This window comes from Astatotilapia calliptera, chromosome 5 (assembly GCF_900246225.1).
Source record: "Astatotilapia calliptera chromosome 5, fAstCal1.2, whole genome shotgun sequence".
NCBI classification, from domain to species: Eukaryota; Metazoa; Chordata; class Actinopteri; order Cichliformes; family Cichlidae; genus Astatotilapia; species Astatotilapia calliptera.
In genome coordinates, this window is record NC_039306.1 from 35,819,007 (window position 1) to 35,846,800 (window position 27,794).

Here is a 27,794-nt window from a genome sequence, read left to right on the forward strand (position 1 = left end):
CCTCAGGGGTTGAGGAGATGCACAGCACACACACACACACACACACACACACACACACACACACACACACACACACACACACTCGCGCGCACACACACACACACACATACAAGGTCCTAAAAGCTTCCTGACTGTGTCCTTACTCCGGATCCCTGCAGGGAAGAGTGCTGGAACTGACTGAGGTTCGTCCCTCGCTGGGGGTAGTGTGTCGGTCCAGAGGCCGACAGCAGTCTGGGGCTAGCCTGCAGCACTGCCTGACCTGGGCTGCCTGACTTCAGGCTGCGAGGTGCCTGATGCTGACTCCCTTTGGAGGCCTGCGCACCAGAGTCTGTTTTAGTCTGCCCATGGACCCGGGATCCTGGGGCAGGAGCCCCCACCAGGCTGCTGCTGTTCAAAAGGCTGGCTTTTAAGTGGCTGCTGCTGTAGCCTCCATCCGCGCTACTGCTACCACTCTGCTGGTGAAGCGAGCCTGTCGCTGGCCTGGAGTCTGTTGAGGAAGTGGGGGTGGGACTTGAGTATGAGGCTGGGGGGTGGTCCTGGGCGTGTCCTTGGTGGGAAGAGGAGAGGCGCTGGTAGACATTCTGGCCTGATGACGGGCTGTAGGAACACCGGAATGGAGAGCTGGAGGTCTGCTGGAGGAACATCGGGCTGTCAGTCTGTCTGTGGCTTTCTGTGGCCTGCACACAAATACATACATAGGCACACACTGTGTGACACTGATACATTTCTGTTCAGCTCATTTCCAGCTCTAGATGTTTAATTTGTTTTTCAGAGAAGAGGGGGGAGGGAAAAACAAAAACACAACCCCCCTTTTTATTTTAAGAGGGGAGCCACTCTTAAAATGAAGTAAGTTTTAGCAATTTTTTCCTCAAGTATGTCTCGTCTCAGGTACCATATTCATCTTTCAAGGCCGACACGCCTGAAGTGATGCTACACATGGTCAAATATCGAAACCTTGCTGACTATTACTTCTACAACGATCTCTTATCCTGTTCCACTGTTTTTCTTAAACTTTGCTGCTGTAACTTCACACTGCCCACTTTCTGCAGTGACACAACAAATTCCCTACGTGTGGGACTAATAAAGGCCATCTTATCTCTATTATCATATCTTGTTGAAAAACATACTTCTATAGAGGGATGACTGCACCTCTAAAGAAAATGGAAGCGCTGAATTTAATAGGACAAATGAATTCAGCAGACTAATTGTTTTTGATCGTCTCCTTCATAACGGTTGGAGAACAGAATTTGAAAAAAATTCTGCCAATCACCCAAGAAGTCATTGTTGAATACTGAACTTAATTTACAAGCAACTAACGCAAAACAGGGACAGCAAGTTCAAAGTGATGTGGACCAGCTACCTGGTGAGAGTAAACAGAGGGGCTGTATCTGTGTGGACTCTTCGTGGAAGAAGCCATGGACACTGCCTGCATCTCATATCGATCGACATCTGAAAACAAAACAGGACAACCAATTTCACCACTAAGAAAAGAGCAACGTTTTAAGGAAAATTAAAGAGCATACACAGATATTTCAACAGTTATCAAAATATAAATGAATCAAATTGCTTGTGACCATTTGTTGTATTAAACTATAGATTTGTCTTTGCTTTAGAATGGCACACAGCAGGATGTAAGGGACTGCCAAAGCCAAAAGTCATTTACCAAGTACTATAAAATAAAAAAAACATGCTAGCACCAGGTTTTAGCTGTTAGAGGTGCTATGGGATCATCTCCTACTGTACAAAGAAATAAAGACGCCAAAGATGACGATTACTATATTCTTTGGGTGTCCTTTAAAAAAAAAAAAAAAAAAAAAAAAAAGAAAACAGTCAAATGGTACCCAGCGAACAGCGAATACTAATTTTCCTTAAAATAGCCATCCCTAACATACTGCTTTATACTAGGCTGTCTATAAAGTCTAACAATATATTCTTGTTGTTGTGACGTGTCGATTGCATTCATACCAGATTCCTTCTCTATGGAGCCTTCACTCCTCTTGTAACTCCGGTCCACCTTGAAGCTTCTCAGCACTCGCTCTAGAACCCCCTGGCCTTCCCTCAGACGCTCAACAGTAGTGGGGACCATCCTTGGAAAACAGACAACTGTGAGATCTCCATTCATTTATTTATTTATCTGCTAGGCTCTGAATTATTGCAATTAACATAGCCGAACATGTACTGAAAGGCCAATTTAGTGAGTCATCTTTAAAAGGACTTCTCACCACTGGTTGTTGCTGTCCTGGCGTCTGGACTGCACTGACAAGCCCTGGTGCTCCGGAGGACTGACTTCCTCTACGTGTGGGACTGAGGTGGAGTGTGCTGAGGATGAGAAGGTGCTTTGTGGAGATGCTGGAAGCGGCATCTGCTGATGGTTATGAGGATGATGGGACTCCTTGTTGTAGTGGGAGCCAGGCTGTGTGGAAGTGCCACCCAGAGAGGAGCTGCTGCTGGCTGGCTCCGAGTCACGACCACTGCCCTGCTTCCTCTTGCGGTATTCCAGCAAAGACACCTATAGCAGCAGAGGGAAGAGGGAGTCTGTTCAAACCCTGCTGCTGAGGAACTGATGGACTCACTTATGCCAGGCTGCTCGCTCAATCACACCATTCACCAAAACTGCACTGAGTGACAGGCAGACCGCATGCACCACGCTAGAGGACTCACCTGAAAACTGTAATTACTATTAAAGAATTTTTAGAGAAACACCTTCACCAGCAGGGAGCAACGACATCTGTTGTTCTTCCATGACCAGACTTGTAGTCACGAGAGACTCAAACACAACATACTGTTGCGTTGTCAATGCAGTGTTAGTACATAAGCTTTGACAGAGGAGCAAGCAACTTTAAATGCACCACACCATGATGCAATCACGCTGAAACAATAACTACGAAAACATATCCACAGAAGGTTCGAGCACACACACACACGCACGACACATACACACACCTGCACCGTTTACAATGAGAATGAGAGTGCTCATCCCAGCTTAATGTCATCATGACACAAAAGAACAGAGGGTTATGAAAGAGGCAGGGGAGTGGCATGACCACACACGCACACATACACATCTATATATTATATATATATATATTTATATATACACACACATAGTATATATAGATATATAACTGACATGGATGGCTCTTGCCTGAATCTTTCAACCAGTTTAACATCACATGTGAGGTAAGCTACAAGGCTGTACTGTCAGAGGGACCAGATGTCAGGATGAAGTTACCACAGAGCACCAAAAGCTATCAGTTTACCTTCCCCCCCCCCCACCACAATAAGGTCTACAAATGGTCACCTATTAAAAGAGCATGAAATGTTTAAATGCCAAGCGCAGTTAATTATAAGAATTTTTTTTATGCTTCTGTTGATTTTGACAAGAACGCAGAGATATAACAACCTTAAACGAAACTTAGGTTGAAGAGTAAACAAGTCAATGTGGCTGACTGAAGCCAGATTTAGGCTGTGGTCAGTCTTTCTAGAGCAGGTTTTAGATTTGTCCTTGCTGCTGTGTCCACAGCTGATTTAAATGGCTAAATGACCTCCTTAACATGTCTGGGAGTTCTCCAGAGGCCTGGTATTGACATAATCATTCGATTCAGGTGCGTTGACCCGGGGTGATATCTAAAACAGGCAGGACACCGGCACGCGAGGCCTGGAGTTGCTTACTCCTGTTCTATAGCATATGACTTAACCTACATAAGTGGCTAACACCCTTTATCCGTATGGATTAATTACCTTGTGCTCGTTTTCTAGTGTTTTGTTTTGCTGCAGTGCCAGCTGGTAGAAACCAATAAAATGCTGGGACTTTCTCTCTGGTCGTGATTGTTATTTTCTAACAGATGAATTCAAACACTGCAGCTGAAAAGTACTCGGAAATGCACAGGAGGAATTGATGGTATTAAACAGGCCGATCACAATAGCTGAGGGTTGTGTCACCACAACAGTTATATATCCAGGGAGGTGCACATCAAATTACAGCGTAGGATTTCAGAGGGGTTTGAGATTACAACACAACTAAGGCACAGATTTTTCGTTAAGGCAGTAAGGAAGTACATGTTACTGGCAGTCTGAGGAGCAATTGCTGCTTTACTGAACTAAGTTTTTCCAAGCAGCTTCAGAACAATTATCAATAAGATTAATGAATGTTAATCTATGCATGTGTCAGACCCTTGATCCATGCTACGCCCCTCTTCTGGTGCCACGTGATACTGTCCGTTTTCATTTTTGGGGGGGAGGGTTGCTGTGAACCACTTTGACAAATTTAGCCCCTCTTACAGTGGATGTGGATAAACCACAAGTCCCAGTTTGGAAAGAGCCATAGATGAGATGGAGCATGAGCACACCCGACACCATCATAACAATTTGTGGAATTTGTCTCTTGTGTTGAAGGCAATGGATGAACCTTACACACTTCAATGAGCTTGACTGAAATGGCAAAATAACTCTTTCTGGAAACTACAGAATCATAATTCAATGTAGGTTTTGGAGAAGGGGAGAGGGCAGAGCTGCTGGAGCATGGCGTGGGTGTTGTATGCAGATGCAAAGAAACAATATTTACATGCACACTTCTAAAGATGTAGTTGTAGGGAGAATATTCACCATATTTTGTACTGGCTTGTATTCACTTCTTACAGCTATTGCCTGGTAATCTGGCTTCCCTGTCAGCAGACTAATGGTATGCTGGTTGGCCCTCTGCCTTGGAAGAAAAGTGGAAGAGAGACTTGGCAAAGAGTGTCAAGGAGCAACGAGGAGGAGCAAGAGGAGGAAAGTAAAGGAAAAAGGAGGAAGGGTAAAATCTACAGACTGGAAATCATTTCAGATACACATAAGAGGTCAGCTTCTAAATGCCTGTGATGTTTGGTTTTGAATACCGGACACAGGGGACCAAACAGATTTAAGACAAAGTTAATGGGCAAACAGAGCACGGGGAAAAGCACATCATGAGTTCTGGCTTTTCAGTTTGTGTTTCACACAAGTTATTTGTGTCTGAGAAGAAACCCCTAAGATTTACCTGCAAAGTTACCTCAAACATCTTTTCCGTGTATCATTAAGATATGGGGAACTTGCCTTCTTTTTTTGTGGTGGATTGCTGGTGTGAGGCGGTGTGCCATTGTCAGGGTAGCCTCCTCCAAAATGGGGCTCTCCAAACGGTGACATGGACCCGGGGCCCACTTCTCCAAACAGGCCCTGGCCGCTTATCGAACCGTGGAAGGAATCTGCAGGTGAGAATCCCCCTTCTGACTGGGAGAGGCGTCGGTCGGTGGCTGTCGGGTTGCCCAGGTTTGCGTTGAGGGGAGAGCAGGTATATATGAGGTTGAACTCTGTCCTGAAGGCCTGCTCCCTGTTTTGGGGGTTTATGTCTGAAGAAGGGCATGACAGTGGGTTTAGGGAACTGGTCCCTACAGAAGATGGGCCCTGCGAATCTTGGCCTGCTCCAGATTGGGAAAAATCATCCGAGGTCATGGCAACAGGGCTCTCCATGTTGGAGGGGAGTGACAGGTCTGGGAACTGCGGCCGAGAGGCATCAAAGTCTGTCTGAAGACATGGCTGAAGGACAGGACAGGAAACGGGAAGAACAAATAAATAAACTTCATTGTTATGTCAACCGTAAAGCCATTTTCTTTATCAGTGCCATGATATGTGAGAAGAAATGTACCTCAGGGGATATGGACTCGGGACGATGGACAGGAGACGCCTCAGGGGATGATATGTTCTAGAGACAAAACAAAGTCTATTAGTGTCAAACCAAGCGTGTGTCTTTTTCTGAAGTCTTGCAATCTGTTCAAAACCAAGAGATTGAGATGTTTAGGGGTGGTGGCCATCAAACTCTTACACACAGCCCTTCTAGAGTTTGCTGCTGTGCAACAAGATTGAACTACTAAGTGAGGTAATGTGAGGTTGTTGCAACAGGTCCTGACACAGATGAGTCAGCTGAGCAGAGTGCAGCTCCCTCGGACTGACAGAAAAGGAAATTTGTACATCACTAAACTCTCCTTTGTGGCCTGTTGGATTTCACTGGACTTTGATAGTAAATAAGCTCAGGCATCAGAAAACTGTGTGGATATTTATGCCCTTACTTCAAACTGCAACGGTGTGTTGCAGCGGCTGGCAGGCAGTGAGGGCATAGGTGAATAGGCCAGACCGTTGGGCAGCAGGGAGCCACAGGGAGTCTGGAGCAGTGGGTGGAGGGAGTCCTCTGGAAGTGGAGGGGTGATGGGTGATAGCGGGCGAAGCAGGTGGTCCGAGGGTGCTGGTGTTATTTCTGTAATATACTTGGAGCGACGCTTTTTAAAAGGTGCAGTGAGTTCTGTGATTTAAAAAACATGACAAAAACAACAAGAACGTTAAGTAGCCTAGGACCACAGTTACAACAGTCAAACATATTTGCAGTTACAAACAAACTTTTCATTTAGTGCCGAGTTCTGAATCATGCTTCACTGATCTGCTAGCTTTGGTGCTTTCTTAGCCAGATGGAGGTGTGGAAGCAATTACCACTGGATAGGGGGTTCGGTGTGGATCTGCTACTGGTACTTTGCTGGGAGGAGGTGGACTCTGTGCCATCCTCCACACTGGCCGAGCAGCTCTCATCCTCCACCTGTTTGATCCATCTCTGCATAAAGACGACCACAAAGGGTTTATGAAAAAAAAAGAGAAAACAGACAAGAACACACACTTGTTTTGCCACCAAATGTGAAACATCCAATCTGTGTGTGGGATACACACCCATCCATCCCAAAAACACCTTTTTCCAAGTTTACCTTTTTGTAGCAGCCGTAAGTGCCATCCATTTGGAGCGGACGAGGCCGGCGTCTCTCAGGGTTGAACGGGGAACCGAAGCGGATGTAGTGTCTGGGTGTGGTGCAGATGAGTGATGACTGAGAGAGACCTGGAAGCATGTTCAGCGTGGTGGCTAGAACTGTGGGGTCAGTGGTTATCCGCAGTGTGCGCTCAACAGGCACCTCCTGGTGGATTCTCTCTCCTCCAGGAATTTTGTCATTTAGCCATTCTGTCACCAGGTACTGAGAAGAAAATGGAAAGTTACATTTGCATAGTTCATAGAAGGTAAAGGACTTTGTACAGTGGAACCCTGATGTATGAATACCCCATTTAACGAAAAATTCAAGTTACGAAGGCACTTAACAGCAATAGTTCTGCCCGTGTTACAGCAAAATGCCCGCGTAACGAAATCCGCTGGCTCTGATTGGCTGAGCCCAGAATGCCTACAATGCCCACAAGCCTTCCGAATCACGTGACAACCCCCTTGGCTTTCGTACTTGCGCTTCGCTGTTCCACTTGAACGACGTATTGTTGTTGCAGTTAGCAATTAGCCTATCGTTTACTCAAAAGGCTTCGACTTATGAAAATTTTCGACTTACGAAAGACCCTCGGGAACGAATTAATTTCGTATGACGGGGTTCCACTGTATTACTTTTAGTATATGTAGAAAGTCTTACCTTCTTGGTCTTAGGGTACCGCAGATTGCCTCTGTTCATGCAGTTAAGGCCTTGGCCATCTCCATCTACAAGAGGACCACCCAGGCTGTTCTCCCCGTGGCTGTGTTCAGCACCGTATGCACCCTGACTTCCCTCCTCGTCCACAGCAGCACCCTGATCTGCTGATGTTGGTGTTGTTGCCCTTGCTGCTGCTGCAGCTGCTGCAGCTTGTTGGGCGAGGGCTTGGCGTTGCCGTCGGGCACGCTGGGATGAGCTTGACCGGTAGCGAGATATTCGACTCTTAGGACGAGGCTTGGATGGTTTTATGGGTTTAGGGGGAGCAACAGGGGCAGGCAGGATGGGGAGGGAGGGTTTTTCTTCAATAGATGGTGCTTCCTGCAACATAAATGCAATGATTAAACTGGTTCAATATAGAACACAAAAGAAATTAGAAATCTAAAATTTTTCTTCGTGACTGACCACAACATAGGTGGTGCGTCGCGTGCTGATCCCAACTCCAGCGTGCTGGGGGATGGAGGAGTTCCCTGTAGGGTTTCCTGCCCCATCCTCAGTTTCTAAACCCTCCTCCTTGACTTCAGCTCCTCCTATTCTTCTCCTCCTCCTTTCGAGGATGTTAAGAGACTATGTGGACAGGCAGACATGTAAGTCAGTGTTATGTGAATTACCGAGAGTGGACAACTTAAATCATGAAATGCAATGTGACTTACTTTTTTATTGGAGATGACCCCATTTTCATCAACTTCTCCTTCGTCCCCCTCTTCCACCTTAACTTCATCTGTCAGTCTCTCCTAATTGCACAGACAAGCATCACATGAGGTAATGACCTTACCTGACAAGCAACAAATTGAATCATGTAACGACTTCTAAAAAACCGCAAGCCTGCACTTTACAAAAATGTATTGAAGCAGTGTTTATTGATGTGGCGATTTTTAATCTAAAGCTAATGTAGAACTCTTATTGCTGCCTAACCTCAACGCTGAACACAATTATTTGGAAAATCAAATCTAACCACGCGCACACACACACCTCTGTGTCACTGGTCCCCTGTAGATCGCTGGTGTCCTGTTGCTGCTGCTCCAGCATCTGGTTTCCATCAGCAGCTAGACTGCCCTCCAGCTCTTTCCTTCGTGCTTTTCTCCTTCGTGTCTCAGCACCAATCAAAGGGGAAGGAGGCGGCAGGGAAGGGGGACTCACCAAGTTATCCCTAGGGCTCAGGTTGTGCTTCTGCACTGGGCAGTTTTGGTTGCTTTTATGGCAGGCACAGTCCACTTTGTAATTACTGTTATTTTGTTAAAAAAACAAACAAAAAAACCCAATAAGAAAACAGAAACTGCTGATTAAAAGAAAGGAGAACGTCAGAGAGGACAGCAACTGACCAGCTATTGAACTCGTAGTCAAATCCAATGGTGACCTCAGAGTCTTTTGTGATTTGCCTGACAGCATAGATGCACAGATGGATCATGCCCTCAGCGATCATATGCCGGACCTGTGGTAGAAAGCAAGCTTATGGGTTGTTTTAGCTGCAAGAATTAAATGAAAACGTCAAACATTGCTAACTAGCAAGCATTTAGATTTATTTTTCAAAATGCTTAACAGCTGACCTCGGCATTGGGTGTACAAGACCTCCTGATGAAGCGGGCGTCATTTCCAAAAGTCCTGGCATCAACGCACATCTCTACATCATTAAATTTTGAGTAGAACAGCACGAACGGGTATGGTCTAGAAAGAAAAATAGAGTGAAAAGCTGTTCACAGGTGAAACAATGTATTTAGACAAAATTCCGATTACATATTTTGTAGTTTAGTAGCTCATTAACAATTACTTTTTGAAGAAGTGCCCATTGACTTCAAATTGTTGTTTGAGCATGACCTTTCCCCGGTATTCAATAATGAGTGTGTCCGGCTCCAGGTTCTTTGCTGCTCGGAGTATCTTCCTGTGTTTCTGCACCCGTGTTACTCGGCCAAGCTGGAGCTATAAAGTTATTTTTTAAAGAGACAGGCAAACATTAAAAATATTATACTTTTTCCTTATCTTCTTTCATAAGTAAATAGGGTATAAAGTAAAAACTATAAACCAAAATCTTGGACTCTTGGACACAGACTGCACTCAGTGTCTGAAATCCGGAAGAGCGAAGGAGCAGAAAAATTGCCTGAAACAGAGAGGGGTTGGCCTTAATCTCAGAGAATGGCTCCTGTTCAATCCTTTTCCTTGCAAGAAACAGCCAATCAGAATAAAGTTTCCTGGAAGGGGGGAAGAACTAAAATGGGCTATTAGATAGCGGATGAAGTGAAAGACTGCACAGAGGGTCAGTATAACAAAGGATAATTTTTAACTGTCAATCAGAAAAGATAACAGAGGATAAAATTAATATCACTGGGTTCTTTGAAAACAGAATTGCGATTGGATCTTAGCAAGCAGCCAGCAGTAGGGATGGGAATCGAGAACTGGTTTTTGTAGTGAACTAGTTTCCAGTAGTCCAATTCCTTTGAATCGTTAGTTTGGTTATGGGTTCTTGCACTCTTGCTACGATCAGCTGATTTCAGTTTGTGTGTCACAGGAGGAAAATAGTGGTGCAGTCTACAGCGTGGATGTGGATATTACTTTCATGACATAAAAAGGATGAGAGCACATTGGTTAAGTGGAGACTGCTACACTAGAATGACCGTGGCAAATGCTTTAAAGTCTCTTTGTTGTGGTTGTCATCTTTGCTTTGTGTCCATACCTAACTACTAAGAGAAAGATCCTGTGTCCTCATTAGGATAGGGATTTGTGTTGGTGTGTGGGGCTGTAGCCTCAGGTTTATATTGTTAATTGTAATTATGAGACAGTGTCTTTGAGGTCATTTTACAGAGTAAGATGAAACTAACGTGAGTAGTATATCGAATGTCTTTCTCCTGGGTGTAATTAAGAAACGTACTGCATTACTTTTAAGAAAGTATTCTGTGAAATAACTTTTTAACTTTACTTTTTGAGTAACAGCCCCAACACTGATCACAACAAAGATGGGAAAAACATCCAACATGCACAAACATTTGACCACACAGCATGTAATTAATTTGCATGAATCGAATCCATAAGTGATATTGATAATGGAATCAGAATCGCTCAATTCTTATTAATTCTCATCCCTAGCCAGCAGATTCCATTAAAACCAGTAATGGAGACATAATGGCACAACTAAGTCACTTATCATACCGACTGGGATGTTCTTCAACATTTTTTTAAAATCTATCCATACAAAGTTTTATTTGTAGGACTGACCTGCATCTGTGAGCCCAAAACCGTATTGTTACAGGTCAGCTCAGTGCGGTTGATGGTGTCCATAGAATCCATTGAGGCATGTATCTGTGTGGTTGAAGCAGGTGTCGTGGCACCACTTTCGCTCTTTGAGATGGTGGTACTGGCTGATCGGTGAAGCTGGAGCAGTGTCTGCACATCTGCGCTGTACTGGTTGGCAAGAGCCTCCTCATACTGGTCTGTCCACTGGCGGATCCTGCTCTCCCATCCCTCTTCTGTGTTCTCATCCAACACACTAGCCTCTGTGGTAGAGTTCTGTACAAAAGTCATGATCAAGAGAACTGTCTAAGAGTCTATGTGAGATGCACAGAGAGGTTTTTTTTTTTCCTTAATGGGCTCTGTTGTCTAGAACTGTCTAATGTTACCTTCATCCTCATAGACTTCCTAGAACCCTCTCTGAAAGCCTAAAAGAAAGAAAAATAAACCAATTTAAAGAAATGGAGATTTTATCATAAAAACTGAGCTGGGGTCAATATATCAGTACAAGAAAAGCAGCACAAGAGAAAAAAAACAAAACAAACTCCATTGTGGATCTTACACAATGTAATCTTATGAGGCAGAGAGGGTTTGTGTGTCCATGCATGTATTGTGTGCATAAAAGATGATTTTCTTAGATGAAACATTAAAATACAATAAGAATAGCTGAATCTGCCCCACCTGCTAGCATTGCATTCAGTTAATATACTCCCAATTTCAAGAACAACCAACAATCAGTTGAAGTTTATAGGACAGGAGGATCTCCCGGAGAGCAGCCGACTGGCATCGGGAACCACAAAAGTAATGTAATGAGCCTGTGGGAAGAGCTGTGCGCTAGCTAGTTAGCATCAAATTAACTAAAATTGTAAACGAAGAATGAAGAAATTTTAATATACTTTAACTGATTCAATTAAATCTTATTTATATAGCACCAAACCACAGTCACCTCAAGGTACTTAATATTGTAAGATGCAGGGCGTGCAATGACAAGATGAAGCCATGTAGAAATAATAACAGGCACCTGTGTGTGGGAAACTGTATTTTCTCATACTCTGCTTTACTCACTTTAATCTTCTTGGCCTTCTGTGTTCCACGGGCCTTCTCTGTGCTCTTCTTCCTCTTTTTGGATTTGCTCCTTTTGACTCTGTTGACAGTGAGTTTGATGCTGGTTGGTGTGTGCTGGGTGGCAGTATAGGAGATGGTGGAGGGTGACACCTCTTCATCACCACTCTCGGTTGCGCTACTCTCTCCAGCTACAAAAAAAGAGCAAATAAACAGGTGTTGATAAACCGCCTTCTCTGAGATGAAAACTGTAGTTTATGAAGTGAACTGTGATACCTGAGACATTTTCTGTTTTTTTCCTGTGTTGGCCTTTTACTCCTTTCCTTCTGTCCAGTCCCCTGTGATACAAAGGCAACAAAACAAATCAGACAAAAAAAATTAAAGGGGGCGATGTCATAAAGGCTTTTACCGCATGTTGTATTATTGTCACAGCCTGAATTTTAATAAAAAATAATTTTCTCTTATTTCCATTAAACAGGTTAAGTGCTACACACTTGTACCAGTTACAGCAGTTGGAACCTATGTTCCAGCATTCAGACAAGAAGGGCTTTTACACGTCTCACCTGCAGTTGTCGCATTTGATGAGCAGGCCGTCCGGCGTCAGGTTGCAGTGACACCAGGAGGCCCCATCCTCCTCTGAGGAGCTGTCGCTGTCGGCCGAGTTGTCCTCAGCAGTATCGTGATAGTGAGAGCTGCGTACCACGCCGTTGAGATCCATACGGGGAATGATGGTTTGAGAGAGCGGGGAGGCGGGTGGGGTTGGGGGAGGGGGCGCGCCATAGTTGTGATCCTGACAACACACAACGGAAGACTGTTGCATCTTCAAACAACGGGTGTTCAGGCAAAAAAGGGAAACGGAAAATGGAGACGAATGAAAATGAGGGCAAAAAAAAAAAAAAAAAACCAAGTATGTGAAACAGTTCAGTTGTTAATACCAGAAGTAGTGTGTGGTTACCAAAGACTAATAGCAGGACTCATATTTATACATCTAAACTACAAACATCACCAGTTCTTAGTTTTACTCTTATTGTGAAATCATAACAGAAGACACTTGAAAAGATTAGGAAAAAGGAAAGATCAGATAGATTAAACTGGGTCATTTTAAGCCACTAAAACATTCACAATTGTACACAAGTACTCCCATTATGAAAAGTAATACTTCAATAAGACATGCTATGATTAGAGCTGATGATTAGGGAAGAGCCGTATGAACTCACAGCATATGGTAGCCCCCGATACCCATGACTCTGTGCGCTCCCACAGCTGTGGTTGTTGTAGTTTTTCTCATTCACTGCAGGGCTTGCTTCAACTGACTCAGGGCTGGAAAAAATAACAATATATATATATATTTAAAACATTGTAAGCGACACATAGATAATGCTGTAGACATTTCCCCACTTTGCCTTTTTTACCAATGTTACACAAGCATCTGTTTTAATAAAGATCAGTCACTAGATGGCACCAAGATCCTTCACTCGCTGCCCTGCCTGGAAGAGCAGCAATTTAGGAAATGGAATGTGGGCCGCCATTATGTTATGCAACTCCCTCGCCCTTTAGTTAAGGTCTAACCAGACCAGGAACAACCTTTCCTACTCTTGCCTCGTACTCCAATACTGAAGCTAACATCAAGGTTAAAAAAAATAATAATAATAAATAACCACTGTGTGTGTAGTATGTCTGTCTTTTTTTTTTTTTTTTTTAAACTCCCCTGCCTGAGCTTTGCAGGAAACTGAAGGGGGCCATGAACAGGGTTGGATGGGAAAGGGTCCAACTGCATTCCAAATAACCTCAGTCACGTAGGCAGATTTACCTTCAAAGAAGTGGCAACTGTGCTCACTTGATCTGTCTGTATACATTTTTTCAGATGCTATTCAATAGTTCGGGCATGGAGAAGAACAACATACATCTAGCTGCTTAATAAGAGGTGGAAGATAAGAACCTGTGACACAGGGAGAATAATTCAACTCTTGGATATTGGCTGTTCTTTTTGTCTGTGTAACAGACAGTGGTTGTCTCAAGTCAACTTAAAACAACCTTGAAAATTCATGTCAAAATGTCACATCTGGTATTTTTTTCAATGTCTATCAAAATACAGACTTCATGTAACATCATGTTACAGTTTTATGTTCAAAGTACAAAGCAGTCCCCTTAGAAATTATTTCAAAATAACACATTTGATTATGCATTGTGTAAGCGCTTCTTGAATTCATCTTAGAGGGCACTGGGGGTGCAGCAGTGTTAGCATCATATTCATACTTTGTTAGAAACAAATAATCACATTTTCCAAACACAGGAAATGCCCTTCAAACAGAAAGAAAATGTTCTGCTTTATGATGACTACTGCCATTGCTTTCAGCATTTCTTTTGCCCTGAGCACTCAAGCTACTTTACTCTTTTGCCCTTGGTCAGATCTTTGCAATCTTAAATTCCCTGTTCAACCACATTAACGCTTATGTTTAACAAATAATGAGCAGCTAGAGCATTATATAGTTCCACATAAACGCACATTTTCCAGACATCTCTGGATATGGTTGAAAACTTATCTGACTCCTTGTTGTGCAGTACAGTAGCAATACATGTAGATAATCAGGTTAAACAGGAAGTTTGTTTTCCTGGCACTCTTGTTCTATTTAAGCCATGTTACATCCGCATATGAGTATAAGGAGGTTGGGAGACATTTTAATCAGTAGAGCTGATGATCTTAACAACAAAACCCAGCTCTTACAGAACATTTCTTGCAAGTCACACCTTGCTGAAACTGACTACGTACTCTGATCCAGCAGCCATATCTGAATAAGACGTTTCAGGTGTGGTGACTCCCAGAGCGATTACTATGCTCATGACGTCCAGCACAGCGACGCGTGGGAGGGGGGGAAGAGGGGGGAGGAAGGGGAGGGGAAGGGGGGGGACAGGATGGGATAGGGGAAGGAGGAGAGGTGAAGCGAGGAATCACAGGGTCCCAATTACAGCAACAGACCACTCCAGAGGTGGGGTGCCGCCGAGCCGTAGCCCACGGCTCACGGTCATGGGGGACCTGAGAAGAATGGGTACAAGACAGACATGCCATCAGTTACATACAGATCCATTGCCTGAATACAGACAATCAACGAATGGCTCAAAATAAGCAATGCATCTTGGAATGAACTGCATATTCAATCATAGACATGTTATCTTCTATAGACAGCTTTGTGTGTCTAATATTATAAAACAGGAAGTATTATTGTGATTTAAATGTAATATCAGGAATGGCACAGATATAAAACGGTTCCAGTAAGGCATCAAATGCCAACCTTTTTGCCCCATTTCCTGAAAATCTTGGACTCAAGAACAATTTACTCACATTTCATATCCATTTCACTTTTTTGCAAACTGTCATCCAACAACTATTCATCCATACCTATTGCCTGACATTTCAACTGCAGTATTTATCATTTACATTTAGTCAAATCCTTTAAAAATGAAAAGTCAAATGGTTTACTCTTTATGTTTAGAGCATAATTAACTGCTAACTGTATTTACAGCTAATAATTTTCAAATGTCTTACAAAACATAACTGTTTGCTAAACATAGTATTTTTTCTGTTATGTTTAGCTAACATTTCTGCTCATTTATCCTTATTGTTAGCTAGTTGCAACTTCTCGTGTAGGCCTTTAACAAAAAGGTTTCACTTGTTACCAGTACCAAGTAAGGTATTTTTGTATTTGTTTGTGTATTTCTACAGGTTTTTCATGACACCTAGCAGTTAATTTATACTTCCTGTTCTTACTTTTGTTTATTTAAGTGTTTTATTGGGGAGTGGACCGTCAGTTACTTCCCACGAAAGCAACCCTGACTCCCACCCACGAAGGTACTTGTACCCTTGGTTGCAAATCACTGCAGTAAACCAAAGGGAAAGTGTGTGCAATGCCAGGAACCTGGACACACAGCTAAATTGAATGCAGCTGTTAATCATTTTCATATTTAGTGTGGTTTTCCTGTTATGGAATCAGAGTGTCAGCATTGAAAAAAGGCTACAGACTTATGTTTAGTGAAACGCTGACTCTATACCTACTCAAACAACTTTCCTTGTCACAGCTGTTTGATTAAACAATGAATAAGTTACTGAGTTGCCTCCAACATTTTTTTTTCCAACAGCTTTCCAAAGGTCAACATTTATGGTGAAGTCCATATTTCTGATTAGACACAAAAAGATGACCACTAACTGAATGTACATTCCCTAATGAAAAAGACAGGGCTTGTTTATAAGGGCACTTTACCATATATAAACATTAATATATAAACAACTACCAGAGTTTACAACAGGTTACTGCCTTGACTGAAAACTGACAGTGTTGTCAGGTTGCCACGACCACATAACCTAAACATTAAACAGGAAACCCACTGTTGCACAAATAACGAAGAACCAAATTTGCTGAGTCATCTTGACAATAAAGGCTTCATGTAGTCGAAGAGAGCATTTATCTGCCTGCGTCTACAATGATAACTTGATAAGGACATTGTGTGATGGGCCCATCTCTTATCCATACGGAGGTGTTTAACATGGAGGAGGGAGGTGAGACTATTCAAAGAGCAGAAAAAACAACCAGGGGATTTACAGCTCTGCTTACACTCCCATCAGGATGCAGTAATGGAGAAACCAATAGGAGGCGCTTTTTTGCTCAGACAGCTGTAGAGGTGAGTCATTCAAGATGAGGCCCATCCCTCTTGTCATGTGACCACACTTAGCTGAAACACTGACCCACACTGTATCTTGTTCTCCTGCTTGCGCTCGCTCAACGACCCTGACAGAAGCGGAGCTAAAGGCAAGATCTGCAGAAAGAGGAACACGTCTTCCTGTGCGCTGTTCACACGACAATGAGAGGATTTGGCTCTCACCAAGGTCATCCCCTGGTCAAACAAGCAAATAGATACATTAGCTTATAAAACCCCATAGTGATAAGATCCATTGCAACAAGAGTAAGCCCGACACTCAAACAGGCTGCTTTAATAGCAGGCATCCATGTTAATTAAGAACAACAGGATGCATGACATTTCTAGAGTGGTCCCTTGGCTACAGCGAGTGCTGCCCTTGTGCCCCAGCCCCAAGACAACTACAGAAAGATTGGGAGCTTCCAATAATGTCAAGGTCAGCTCACTGTCAAAAAGAATGTCAGCACCATAGAGCTGAAAATGCACATGTGCCTATGCACATGGGAAGGTGACAAGAAGAAAACAGCTCCCATGCATCTATCAGATAAGGACACAAGACACATACACACAAAAATATTTCGCTCTTTCAGGAACTGCTCTTTAAGCATGACTTACTGGATACATGAAAACAAACAACAAGCACAGACAGACAACGACTAACTGAAGTTTGCCTCAGATTTAGATATTTAGAAGATGGCATGTAGTAGAGCACCTCATTCAGGGGCTCTTTAAGCTGCTGGCGATCCCTGTGGAAGATCACTGCCTCAGAAATAGACACCTTGGGCCTACCCAACTCAAAGTCTCACTACTTGGGATCCTTCCAAAAGAACCAGACGGGGTGCTAGGGAGGTAAATTCCATACGAAGAAGGAAAGCCTTTCTTTACCTCGCTTCTCCTCCCTAATACCACCCTCTCTCCCTTGTTCATTCCTCCAGCCATGAATACTGGGCTCAAATTACCAAAAGGCTCAAAGTCTTTTCACTTCAGTAGAACAGAGGCCATTTCGGAGACAAGTCCAAAGGGGAGGAACATGCACACAAAATGAACAGCTCATAAGGAGACACAAACGTCACTTAAATCTCTCTCATAATGCCAGACGAGTCTTTGTATATTGTACAAATACCTGGTTTAAATAGTGAGCACATTTCATATAGTGACGAGCATGCATATATATTATTAAAATATTAAATTAAAAACAAATTAACATCAGAAAAATGAATGAACTGCGTCTGAATAGTGCATAACACAATGCGCCACACTATGAATGATGTACGCTGCTCACGCACTGCACTAAAAGATAAACTCTAAAATAACAAAACAACATCATCCAGCTATTTTCTTATCTGAAGTGGGTCACGGGAGCACCAGCAAGGAATCCCAGATCTCCCTCTCGTCAGCTACCTCCACCAGCTTAACCAGGGAAATACCAAGCCTTTCCCAGGCCAGCTCATAGACATACCATATTTTCCACAATGTAAGTCGCACTTAACTTTAAATTTCTCCAAAATTGACAGTACACCTTATAATCCAGTGCAGCTTATGTATGATTTCTGGTTGTGCTTACTGACCTCGAACCGATTTTATGAGGTACACGGCGCTCAAAAATCTGTCAAAAATGTTTTAGTATGACTTTAGTAAGTTATGAAGCTGCACCGCTTGATGGATTATCGGAGCATTACGGCTACCGTAGTCAGGCGCCTGGCGGAGTAATCCAGGTCCTCCGTCCGCTTCAGGCCCCAAAGTCAAACGAACACTGCAGCATCACTGAGAGTTAAAAACTAAAAATTTTCACCTTTAATAAAATTATCAGTGTTGCTGCTTTACCAGGTGTAACAATTAAGTTTAACATCCAGGCATCCATGAAAACAGAAGTCAGCAGGAAGTTAGCTCGCTAGTTTCCACCTAAAAACATGATATAGCATGTTCTGACTGAGAGATTTCTGAAAAAATTAAACGTACAGCTCTGCTATCACTTCCAACATAAATGAAGACAGAAAACTAAACAGCAGTGACGTTTGTAGAGTTACTGAAGTTGGGCTAGCTGGTATATAATGCTGTGCTATGTGATCGCTAGCGACACAGCTATGTTAGCATAACATAAACACAGTGAAGCTGGAGGGATGAACGCTGACTTTTTTTTTTTTACTTAATAAAAGTTAACGTGAGGGCTCCTGATGCTGTAAATGGACCAAACTTCAGGAGAACAACAGAGATAATCCATCCACATTACGAGGTTATTCATTAATATACTGCAACAACAAGGGATTGGAGCAGCTGCGAGAGATTTCAATATTAATGAATCAATGGTACGGAAGTTAAGCAAAAAGAGTAAGCTGAGTAAAGTTTGATCCGATTTTGTTTCGCTTAATGCGCCTTATAATTCAGTGCGCCTTATGGTCCTAAAATACTGTAATATTCCCAGCACGTCCCAGATCAACGCCAGAGCCTCGACCTGGTAGGACATGCCAGGCTGGAACAGCTTACCCTGGAGGCAACAGCCATCTTCTTTTCGATGTTGAGGAGTACCGGCTCTACTCTGAACCCCTCCAGAATGACTAAACTTGTCATCCTATTGCCAGGCCAGAGCTCATCCACCTTTCGGATAAAGCTCATTTATGCTACCGGTATCCGTGATCTCATTCTAATAATAATAATAATAATAATAATAATAATAATAAAAAATTGGATTTATATAGCGCTTTTCAAGGCTAGTTTCAAGGCACCCAAAGCGCTTTACAATGCCACTATTCATTCACTCTCACATTCACACACGGGTGGAGGTAAGCTACGGTAATAGTGTTAATAATAAGATCAGGCCTAGAGTAACAGATGTTTGGCATTTCTCAACAACAAGACGCCATCTGGTGGCAGATAGATGCATAACATTTAGGCCATATATGCACACACAATCTAACATGGTGCTTCACAAATAACAACAGAATGGCAAATTTAATCTTAGTCCAGATCATTTCCTCTACTGCAGCACTATTAACCAAGTCTTTATGTAACCAAATTATAACGACCTTACATGGTGGACCATATTAATTTGGCAAATAAACGAACAAAAACAAAACATTGTTCTAAAGAAATGTACAGATTAAGTCAATAAAAACTACAAAACGACAGGAAGTCCAGATTTGGTTTACCACATCGAACGAGTAACCAAAAACTATGGTGAATGTTCAAAAGTTTAGCATCATACCTGCTGCTGGTAAGCATTACACCAACATTTTCAATCCCAATACAGATAATGTGTCCTTGAGGAATACGGCTTTGTTTTAGATGGTGCAACTAGCCAACTTCACAAACTGCCCTTGGTAATCTATGCCAGAAATGCTACTCAGATAAATTTTTATTCTCGTTTTTTCAATGTACAATGGCAGTGACCAGTTCAATACCACCAACCAGGACAATGAGCTGTACATCTCCACAACATTCGAGAAGGCTAGAGTACCAACCTTCCTTCTAAAAATGATCCAGTAATGTGGTTGACTAGAACTATACAACATTTGAGTAGCATTTAAGAACGAGTTATAAAATCCTTCACCTCCAAGCCTTAGAATAGGACTGCAATATCACTTCTGCATTAAGGTAATGCTGATATTACCATGTGAGAAAGGCACAGCACTGGAATAAATGCAATTAAGTCAACTGAACAAACTCTAGAGCATGTACTGTGGCCATTTTGTTTACAGTAAAATGTTGACTTCAGTGTTGCAAATTTAAAATACTGTTTTTGAAGCTACACTAAGAGCTAAATGACCTCCAAGAGACAAAGAACATGGCACTACAGGTACACTACACTACAGGTAGAACACTGAAAAACAACCACTGGCTTTATTTTTCTTTCTGAAAATGAAAGAAATACAAAGCCAGTGGCTATTCTCAGATTTCAATTTCACAAAGATTAACCTGTGCGTGCATTTTTTTTTTCTATTTTATGTGCCATTACAATTTTGACTAAGACATTAAATTAACTGGCGAAGCAGGCCAAACACCATGTCTTGCCACCTATAGCTTTGATGAAACCAATAAGTGGTCTTCACAGGCACAAACATAACAAAAACAACAACAACAACAAAAGCAAAAAATTCCCCAAAAACAAAACTGGAGTTTAACATCATGTCCATGCACAGTGTCCACCTGTGCCCGACCAAGCCTCCACAACACGTACAGTCCAGTGAGATTACACCAACCCCCTCACTCTGCCCCCGCACACATGCTGGCTGTACTAGGCAGGATATGAATATATCTGCCATTCCCCAGAAATGTGCAGGTTGAACTGCACTCTAAGCAACAGCAAAAGGAAATAGAAGATGAAGAGCAGGCAAATCAATAGGGCCTGGCTTAAAGACAAACGGGATATGCGGTCAGGGAGAGCATGGCTCAGTCCAGATCTTATTTCACACTTACCCAAACAAATTCACAATAAAACAAAATGATAAACACACACACACACACACACACACACACACACACACACTAAACAGGATGTGAGGGACTTTAACATAGATTTGTACCGAGCATTTTGACATGCATTATAATGCTGCTTCGCAGATTTCTCTAAACACAGAACATCTACAGGATAATGAGCCTCTTAAGGGAGGATATGAAAAGATGGCCTTTATGGAAGGTATTTTTATCCACGTAGTTCATTTGTACATTTTAATATGACTAACAATGGCTTCCACTGCCATGGTGACATAACAGTTTGTTTCTCTCAAGCAACAAAATATTACTATTATTATTCTCATAAAAAGAAGGCAAAAATCACCCACACAGCTCAATCAGTAGCTTATTCCAAACTGTGTCATTCTCTTCCCTGAAATCTTTGAACCAGGCAAAATAGAACATTTGAATAAACAAGATGAAACATTCAGATACTTGGGACTACAGACTATCCCTCACTGCACTGCAGCAGCATAATCGTGGGCTTCAACCACAATTACAAAGTGCAAGAGCTGCCTGAAACAGATATGGTTTCCACACAGCCAGCCAGCTGAGAATGCTCCTGGAACAAGCTGTGATCTGACTGAGGCATCAGCCAACTGTTCAGGCAACTGTACACAAATATAAACAACAAAGCCTACTCTGCATAACCTCAAAACATGTGGGTAAAGGGACAAAGTATGAATAAGTGATGCAAGCATCAGGTCCACACACAGTTAAGAATATTATATGCTATAGTGACTTGCAGCTGAGTTTATCTGTCACTAGATAATGCTTCAACTTTAGCCATGATGTGGCTGTTGTCATGCTGAGCGGTCAAGCTTCCTGGGAGCGCAGTGTGGCCTGCCATTAACACAACAATGTCCAGCTGCCTGAATGGACCAGGACCAGACTGGAGATGAGAGACACACAATAGAGAACAAAGGCCAAGTGGGTGCTGTAAGAAGGGTGAGGGAGAGAGCAGTCGACAGCAGGGCTAAGCATGACATAAAATCAATCATCTGTTTCAAGCCAAACAAGCCAGCTACTGTCCATTTCAGGCTCAGTAACCCTGAAGAGGAAAAAACAAAGGACTAAGCAAAATTCAGACAGTGTCTTTCTGCCACACCTGTATGGTCATTCTTCCCCTGAAGTCGAAGTCAAATGGGCTGCTATTAAAGACTGACTCAGCGCACCAAAACAACAGCAACATTAAAAGGATAATAACCAACAGGGTTACTGTAGTGATAAACCTCAACTGAAAATTTCTCTGTTGGGGAGCTAACTAAGCTAAACATTTTAAAAAGCTTCAGAGAACACTCGAGTTTTCATGAATAGCAGAATTCCCTTTAAAATACTACTAAATGTGGGAAGAGATATTTTCCAAGGAGTAGTCTAGCAAAGGTATGAGAGGAAGCTCCCCCCCCCCACACACACACACACACAAAAGGAGGAGGAATCTTGTTGTTAGGTAAGCTCATGCTCTGACATAATATAAACCCTCTGTCCTACACCACGTGATCTCACTGCATGACAAACACATTTACATGACATTTCCATTTCCTCTTTTGGGTGACAGTATTATCTAGAGTGGCATGAGGCCTTGCCCTGCCACCACGTTGCTGCAGCATACATATGCTGTACTTTCTGGTGTGAGACTGGAAGGTGTCACTCAAAGGAGAAAAGAGTGGACCTTGGCAGCCATTTTGAACTGCTGTTATATATAAGCCTTTCATAGTCCAAGTCAGATGTCCCTCTCTCTCTCCCTCTCTCCCCCCCCCCCCAGGTTGCACTGGTCACTCATTTACCCCATTTTTAGTCCCAGTGTTGTGCATTAGAAAAAAGGGCATCTGCAGCAGACTCTTGTCTGGATTGACTTTGGTACCAAAAAAATGCTTTTCCTTCTGCTCTGTTTTATTTTTAAGCTTTCTACCAGACTGACAGCACCCTCAGGGCACTCACATCCAGATTTGTCCTTTTAGATTTTCCAATCTGATGTTTTTTACAAAACAGCTGGGCAGTTCATCATCATCACAATTATTATTGTGGTGAGCACTGGAAGAGGCAGTAAGACTGGAGAGGAAAGAAAGAAACAGGATTAATGTGGCGAAGTCTAAAATGGCTGCCTGCAGTTCAAAAGGTGGACGGGACAGACAGAAACTCTAAGCTGTATGCAAAACCACATACCAGTAGAGAGCAAGATGAGCAATGTGAGGTAAGACAAAGAAAAGGAAATGAAGGACACAACATCACAGTGCACTAAAACAAGGAGAGAGAGAGAGAAAGAGCAAGCAAGCAAGCAAAAGAGACGATTACATAGATTGCCTGCTTCACCCCCCTTCAGCCTTGTGTTTTTTTTTTTTTTTTAACCCTAGCCGCCTCCTCCTCCTCCATTATTCTCCCAAGAAGCATTGCTTCTCGGCACAAAACAGAATTAACCAGCGCAGCCCTCTGCAACACTGCTCCCCCAGCACTGAGGAAGAGCTGCGCCCCATTGGAGCAACTTCAGAGCTCATGCACCAATAGGAAGCCACCACTAAGGCAGGCGTCACAGGGACTTGTTTTTAACCCTGTTGTGAAAGACAGCAAGCCGCATAACACACAGCGGCTGCAGAGGAAATGCTACAGAGGAGAAAGTAATATGTACCTAAAATTAAGAAAAAAAGGCTTGATGGGTAGCTCAAGGGTACTGAAGATATTAAAAAGATAAATAACACTTTAAAAATTTATTTTAAAAAAGATTAATTTGTATTTAAGGAATAAAACATTGTTAATAAAATGCACCGCAACTAAAATGCATATGACATATTCACTGAAGTGAATACAGGTTACATGGAACCACAATGGTAACTTGGCTAACTTGATCACATGAGCACAGCACACACAAAACCTTATTACAATATCAATAGCTACACCTGCCCTCCATGTAATGATACGGAGTGTCATCAGCATGCAAATGGAAAGCTAAGAGGATAGGGTCCCCCCCCCCCTTTTCCCTCACAGCAACAATCCCTGCGCCCTTCTCCCACTGTCTGCACGCAGAGAGAATCCTGTCTTCATTTGGAAATAGGCCAACATCCTGCTTTATTCTCCTCTGTACATAAACATAAACCAGAGTTAAAAATCTCTAAAGATTTTGCATGATCCACAGTGCCTACTCGGGCCAATTATGCTTTCAAGGACATGTCATGAAGCAGTTATATGTCTTTGTCTTAAATTGCTAGGTGAAAATTATTAAGTGAAGCGGAGCATTTCTCACCAACACAAAAACTGGGCCAAGCTAACCTTGTCTGTCTGCACATTCTTCATATTGCCAAATTTTCAGCGGCCCATAGTGGGAAAGAAGGGTCCATGTCCCTCAGACATTTCCACTCACATGTACACACAAGTACTGATTATTATGCTCTCAAAGACAGCCTAACTGATGTAACTACCCCTACCCCCACCACAAAAACACACACCTCTCGCTAAAACATATGCAAAGCTACTTGATAGGCCTGGAAAACCAATATGGCAGAAGGCTTTCCGACAGAGCAGTAACAAGCAACCCAGCAGTACAGTTTTAGCTTCCTTGGAGTGGTGGGTCAAGTAAGTAACGTTTGCTGCTGTATGTACTTGCCCCTGTCCTAAATACTAGATGCATTTCTTACTCTCTCCCATGTCTTTGTCTCTGTTAGTAAGTGTATTGTTTGTTCAAGATAAGAAATGGGGGGGGGGGGGGGGACTGCAGCTCACTCTGTCTATTAAAAGACAGGAAACATATTCAGAGAATGCTAGTTGCAACCGATCAAAACAATCCTTGGAAAACTGATCTGGCTTCCAATAGTCATACAGATCGATCCAAATACTTAACTCTGGCTGAACCCCCAGCAAGGCACGTGTAACCTTTGTACTCATGAAGCTAGGTAAAAGAGGGCTCAGTGGAGAAGAAGCCACATATGTTTTGTAGCCTCAAATCTCCTTATTAGGTAGATTTTTAGTGGTGAGCAACCAAACAACAAATAACTTAACGATTACCATCTGGGTTCATAGTATAGTATTCAGTTACATAAGTAATTTAAAACTAAAATAAATGAAAAAATAATAATGGAAATGAGACAAAATAAAGCCCTTGTGAATTCAAGACAGATCTCACGTCCAGTGGTTTTGATTCAACTGTCCTACCAAAGCAAAAGCACTGTCTCCCTTCTCTACTTGCTGCGTCCACAGCGCCGAATTTCAGCTCCGCACAATGCAAGCTTATGTGGTGCGACTCAGAGGAGAAACTCTACTCTGGCAACAAACTGGGCAACAGTTTGTATTCCGAAATACGCTCATCATGAAATAAGCCACACAGGGAAAGGTATTGTTTTATGCTATTACTTTGCATAGAGATACTCTAATCTAAACTTCGAAATTGAATAACAATCCAGAGCTTTTTTTCCTTCTCACCCCAACGGAGGTGTAGGTGAAAACGAAATACGGTGTCATAATCAAGAAAAGGTTGGGAATGTCAAACACCACAAAGTACGACGTGTTAAAACGTAACAAGACGTTTAGTAGTCTTCAACTTGAGTAAAAGTTGTGATTGCTACAGTCAGACTTCAACAGTGCTACTCACACGCTGGAATTAAAAAAATGGAGGCTAAAAAAGGAAACAAGCGCTCCCCTCTCTGAAATACCACCCATTTCTTTTAACCGCCACCACGGAGACTGGGGGTTGGTAGGTTGGGGGAGGTGAAGAACAGCAAGTCACTACCCAACAACTCTGGTTTTCTGTTTGTTAGAGCTAGAGCCTACATCCACAGAGGGAAAACAAGAGGCAAGAGATATATGGCCAAAGCACAACTGAGCTTTTTCAGTATGAACAACACACCCGAGCGAAGCTAGGAATGAGACAAATGCATTAACATGATGTAGCAAACACCACCATGATGTGAGCGCCGTATTTTCCATAAAACTCGGGGCAGAAATCCACGGGATTTCGGCTTGCAAACACATCATCGTGTGTATACACATCAAAGACTTCTCTGCGTGTGTATGAGCTGTAGGATACTGGTTCAAAATAAGGACACAATTGCCTGCAGAACATTCAGAAAGTTAGCTCAAAGGCTAGGTTAGCATTTGTTGCCTCTGCTAACGTTCTCCAACGCAGCAGCTGTCCGCTGAGCTTACATGAGTGGCAAACCATTTCACGACTTTACTTTCAAACACTTTGAGAATTTCGTGGTAACAATGGAAACAATTTAAAACAATGCTGTCAATAAACAACGCAACAAATCGTTTTTGACTTAAGGTGAAACAAGTTTGCATTTTCCTGTGCGCTCTGGTTCTGAACTTTTAAGCCCAACAAACAGAATGCATTTGTATTCTAATCTGACACTAACACAATAACATGCCTAGAAACGCAAAAGTGTAGTGTGCTGTTACTAATGTTTTGAATTTGTAAGGTTAACCACTGCGGGGGCTTGGTATTCAAACTTAAACAACTTGAAGTTTATTTATAAATGTTTGAAAACGACATTAGTTCTCTCGTGGAAAAATACAGTTTACTTAAGTACTCGTGTAACGTTAGAACGACAGCCAACTGGGACACGTTTAGCTTTCACATTAACACCAATAAAATAATAAGAAAAATAATTAAGGGACCTCTAATGGCCTAAATGCTACACGAGTAAAACTCGTGTTAACTTACATGATGTTACTAACAGATTTACGTACGTAGTTCAAATACTGGTCGAACATTAGAGCTCAACAAAACTAACAGTGTGATGGATTCTCAGACTACCGAGCTAGCTATAAAAAAAACAACACGAGGAGCCGACGAAAAGGGCACGGAAGTCCAGACACAGCCCGGAGCAGCCCTGTAAGGCAGACCATCGATAAAGGTCGCTTTTTAGCCAGCCAAGCAAACTACTCTTCTGGAAATAACTTATTGTAATAAATTGAAGTAGGCGCTAGGTACTTAGCTAGCTAAGTTATGTAGCTTCGTAGCTGAGGTGGGTAGACGGAAAATATGGTTATTTGGTGTGTTGGTTATAGTTACAAACCCTCGTATATAGCGAGAACTATATAGCCAATTGACACAAATGTTAAGTACTCACCTAAAGAGGCATTCCAAACTTGTATAAACGAGGTAATATAATGTAAAGTAGGAAGTCCTTAGAGCATCCCAACATCGATTCCAATCAGGCCTGTATATCGGCCTCGGAGTCTCCTGTATCCTTTGCCCTTATAAGTGGCTCCCTCTCCAGGGTTAGGAAACAAACTTCTCAGGGTCTCCCACGCATAGACGGAAAGTTAAATTCCCTGTGCTGTTCACGTGCACTGCATCCATTGAGTATCTATATTAGCTCCCCGGCAAATACATCAGTTTATTTTAGTGTCTTGTATATTTACAATCGCTATTTATAATGGGGCATAAGCTGCTGTATGTGATACAGAGCTCTGATTCTGTCTCGGTCCTTACATTCGCAGAGGCGCCCATCCCCCTCCTCGCCGGCATCGACCGCGGGTCCCAGCGAAACTGACACACAACCACGCCACGGGGTTTCCCTGGCGACCGTGCAGGGGCCCTCTCCTTGGGCGGCCCTTGCTGATGTTTCCCGCCTCTCGTCAGTGATTCGATTCCAATATGTCACTCATGTTACGCACGCGATATACGTGCAAGTCATTGGCGAAAGGCAGCGTCGATTATTTTTTCCTTTTACTACGTAAAACAGGGCGGGTACTGCTTTGAGGAGTGGTGCGAAAATTTCCTTTCATTATATGTGTGTAGTGGTGGTGAACAGGCAGGAGTGAATGGCAGGATCGGGAGATAATTTGATACCCAGCAGAGGATCTGTACCTTCAGAGTTTCGGGAATTGTTCTTTATTAAATTCACATGCCGTGGAATTTATTTT

At 42.7% G+C, this 27,794-nt stretch overlaps 1 protein-coding gene across 5 annotated transcripts; it reads right to left on the reverse strand.

Moving 5' to 3' along the window:
* Positions 1 to 61: 61 nt before the first annotated feature.
* On the reverse strand, positions 62 to 27,482 carry setd5 (SET domain containing 5). 5 transcript variants are annotated; one of them, XM_026169102.1, is made up of 25 exons: positions 27,361 to 27,482; positions 14,566 to 14,829; positions 13,013 to 13,115; positions 12,359 to 12,615; positions 12,072 to 12,133; positions 11,799 to 11,986; positions 11,123 to 11,161; positions 10,722 to 11,012; positions 9,283 to 9,431; positions 9,062 to 9,179; positions 8,837 to 8,946; positions 8,487 to 8,739; positions 8,168 to 8,248; positions 7,920 to 8,081; positions 7,461 to 7,835; positions 6,765 to 7,025; positions 6,499 to 6,616; positions 6,084 to 6,313; positions 5,663 to 5,719; positions 5,074 to 5,553; positions 4,606 to 4,698; positions 2,223 to 2,509; positions 1,966 to 2,087; positions 1,361 to 1,449; positions 62 to 677 (listed from the first exon to the last, which is right to left on the reverse strand). In XM_026169102.1, exons 2-25 carry the CDS (start codon positions 14,634 to 14,636, stop codon positions 117 to 119), a joined length of 4,557 nt encoding a protein of 1,518 aa, XP_026024887.1. In that variant the 5' UTR covers positions 14,637 to 14,829; positions 27,361 to 27,482; the 3' UTR covers positions 62 to 116. The 5 variants fall into 5 exon arrangements, with proteins under 5 accessions (XP_026024887.1, XP_026024889.1, XP_026024886.1 ...); XM_026169104.1 differs by having other exon boundaries at positions 12,359 to 12,585; positions 26,996 to 27,482; XM_026169101.1 differs by having other exon boundaries at positions 26,996 to 27,482.
* Between the last annotated feature and the right edge of the window lie 312 nt (positions 27,483 to 27,794).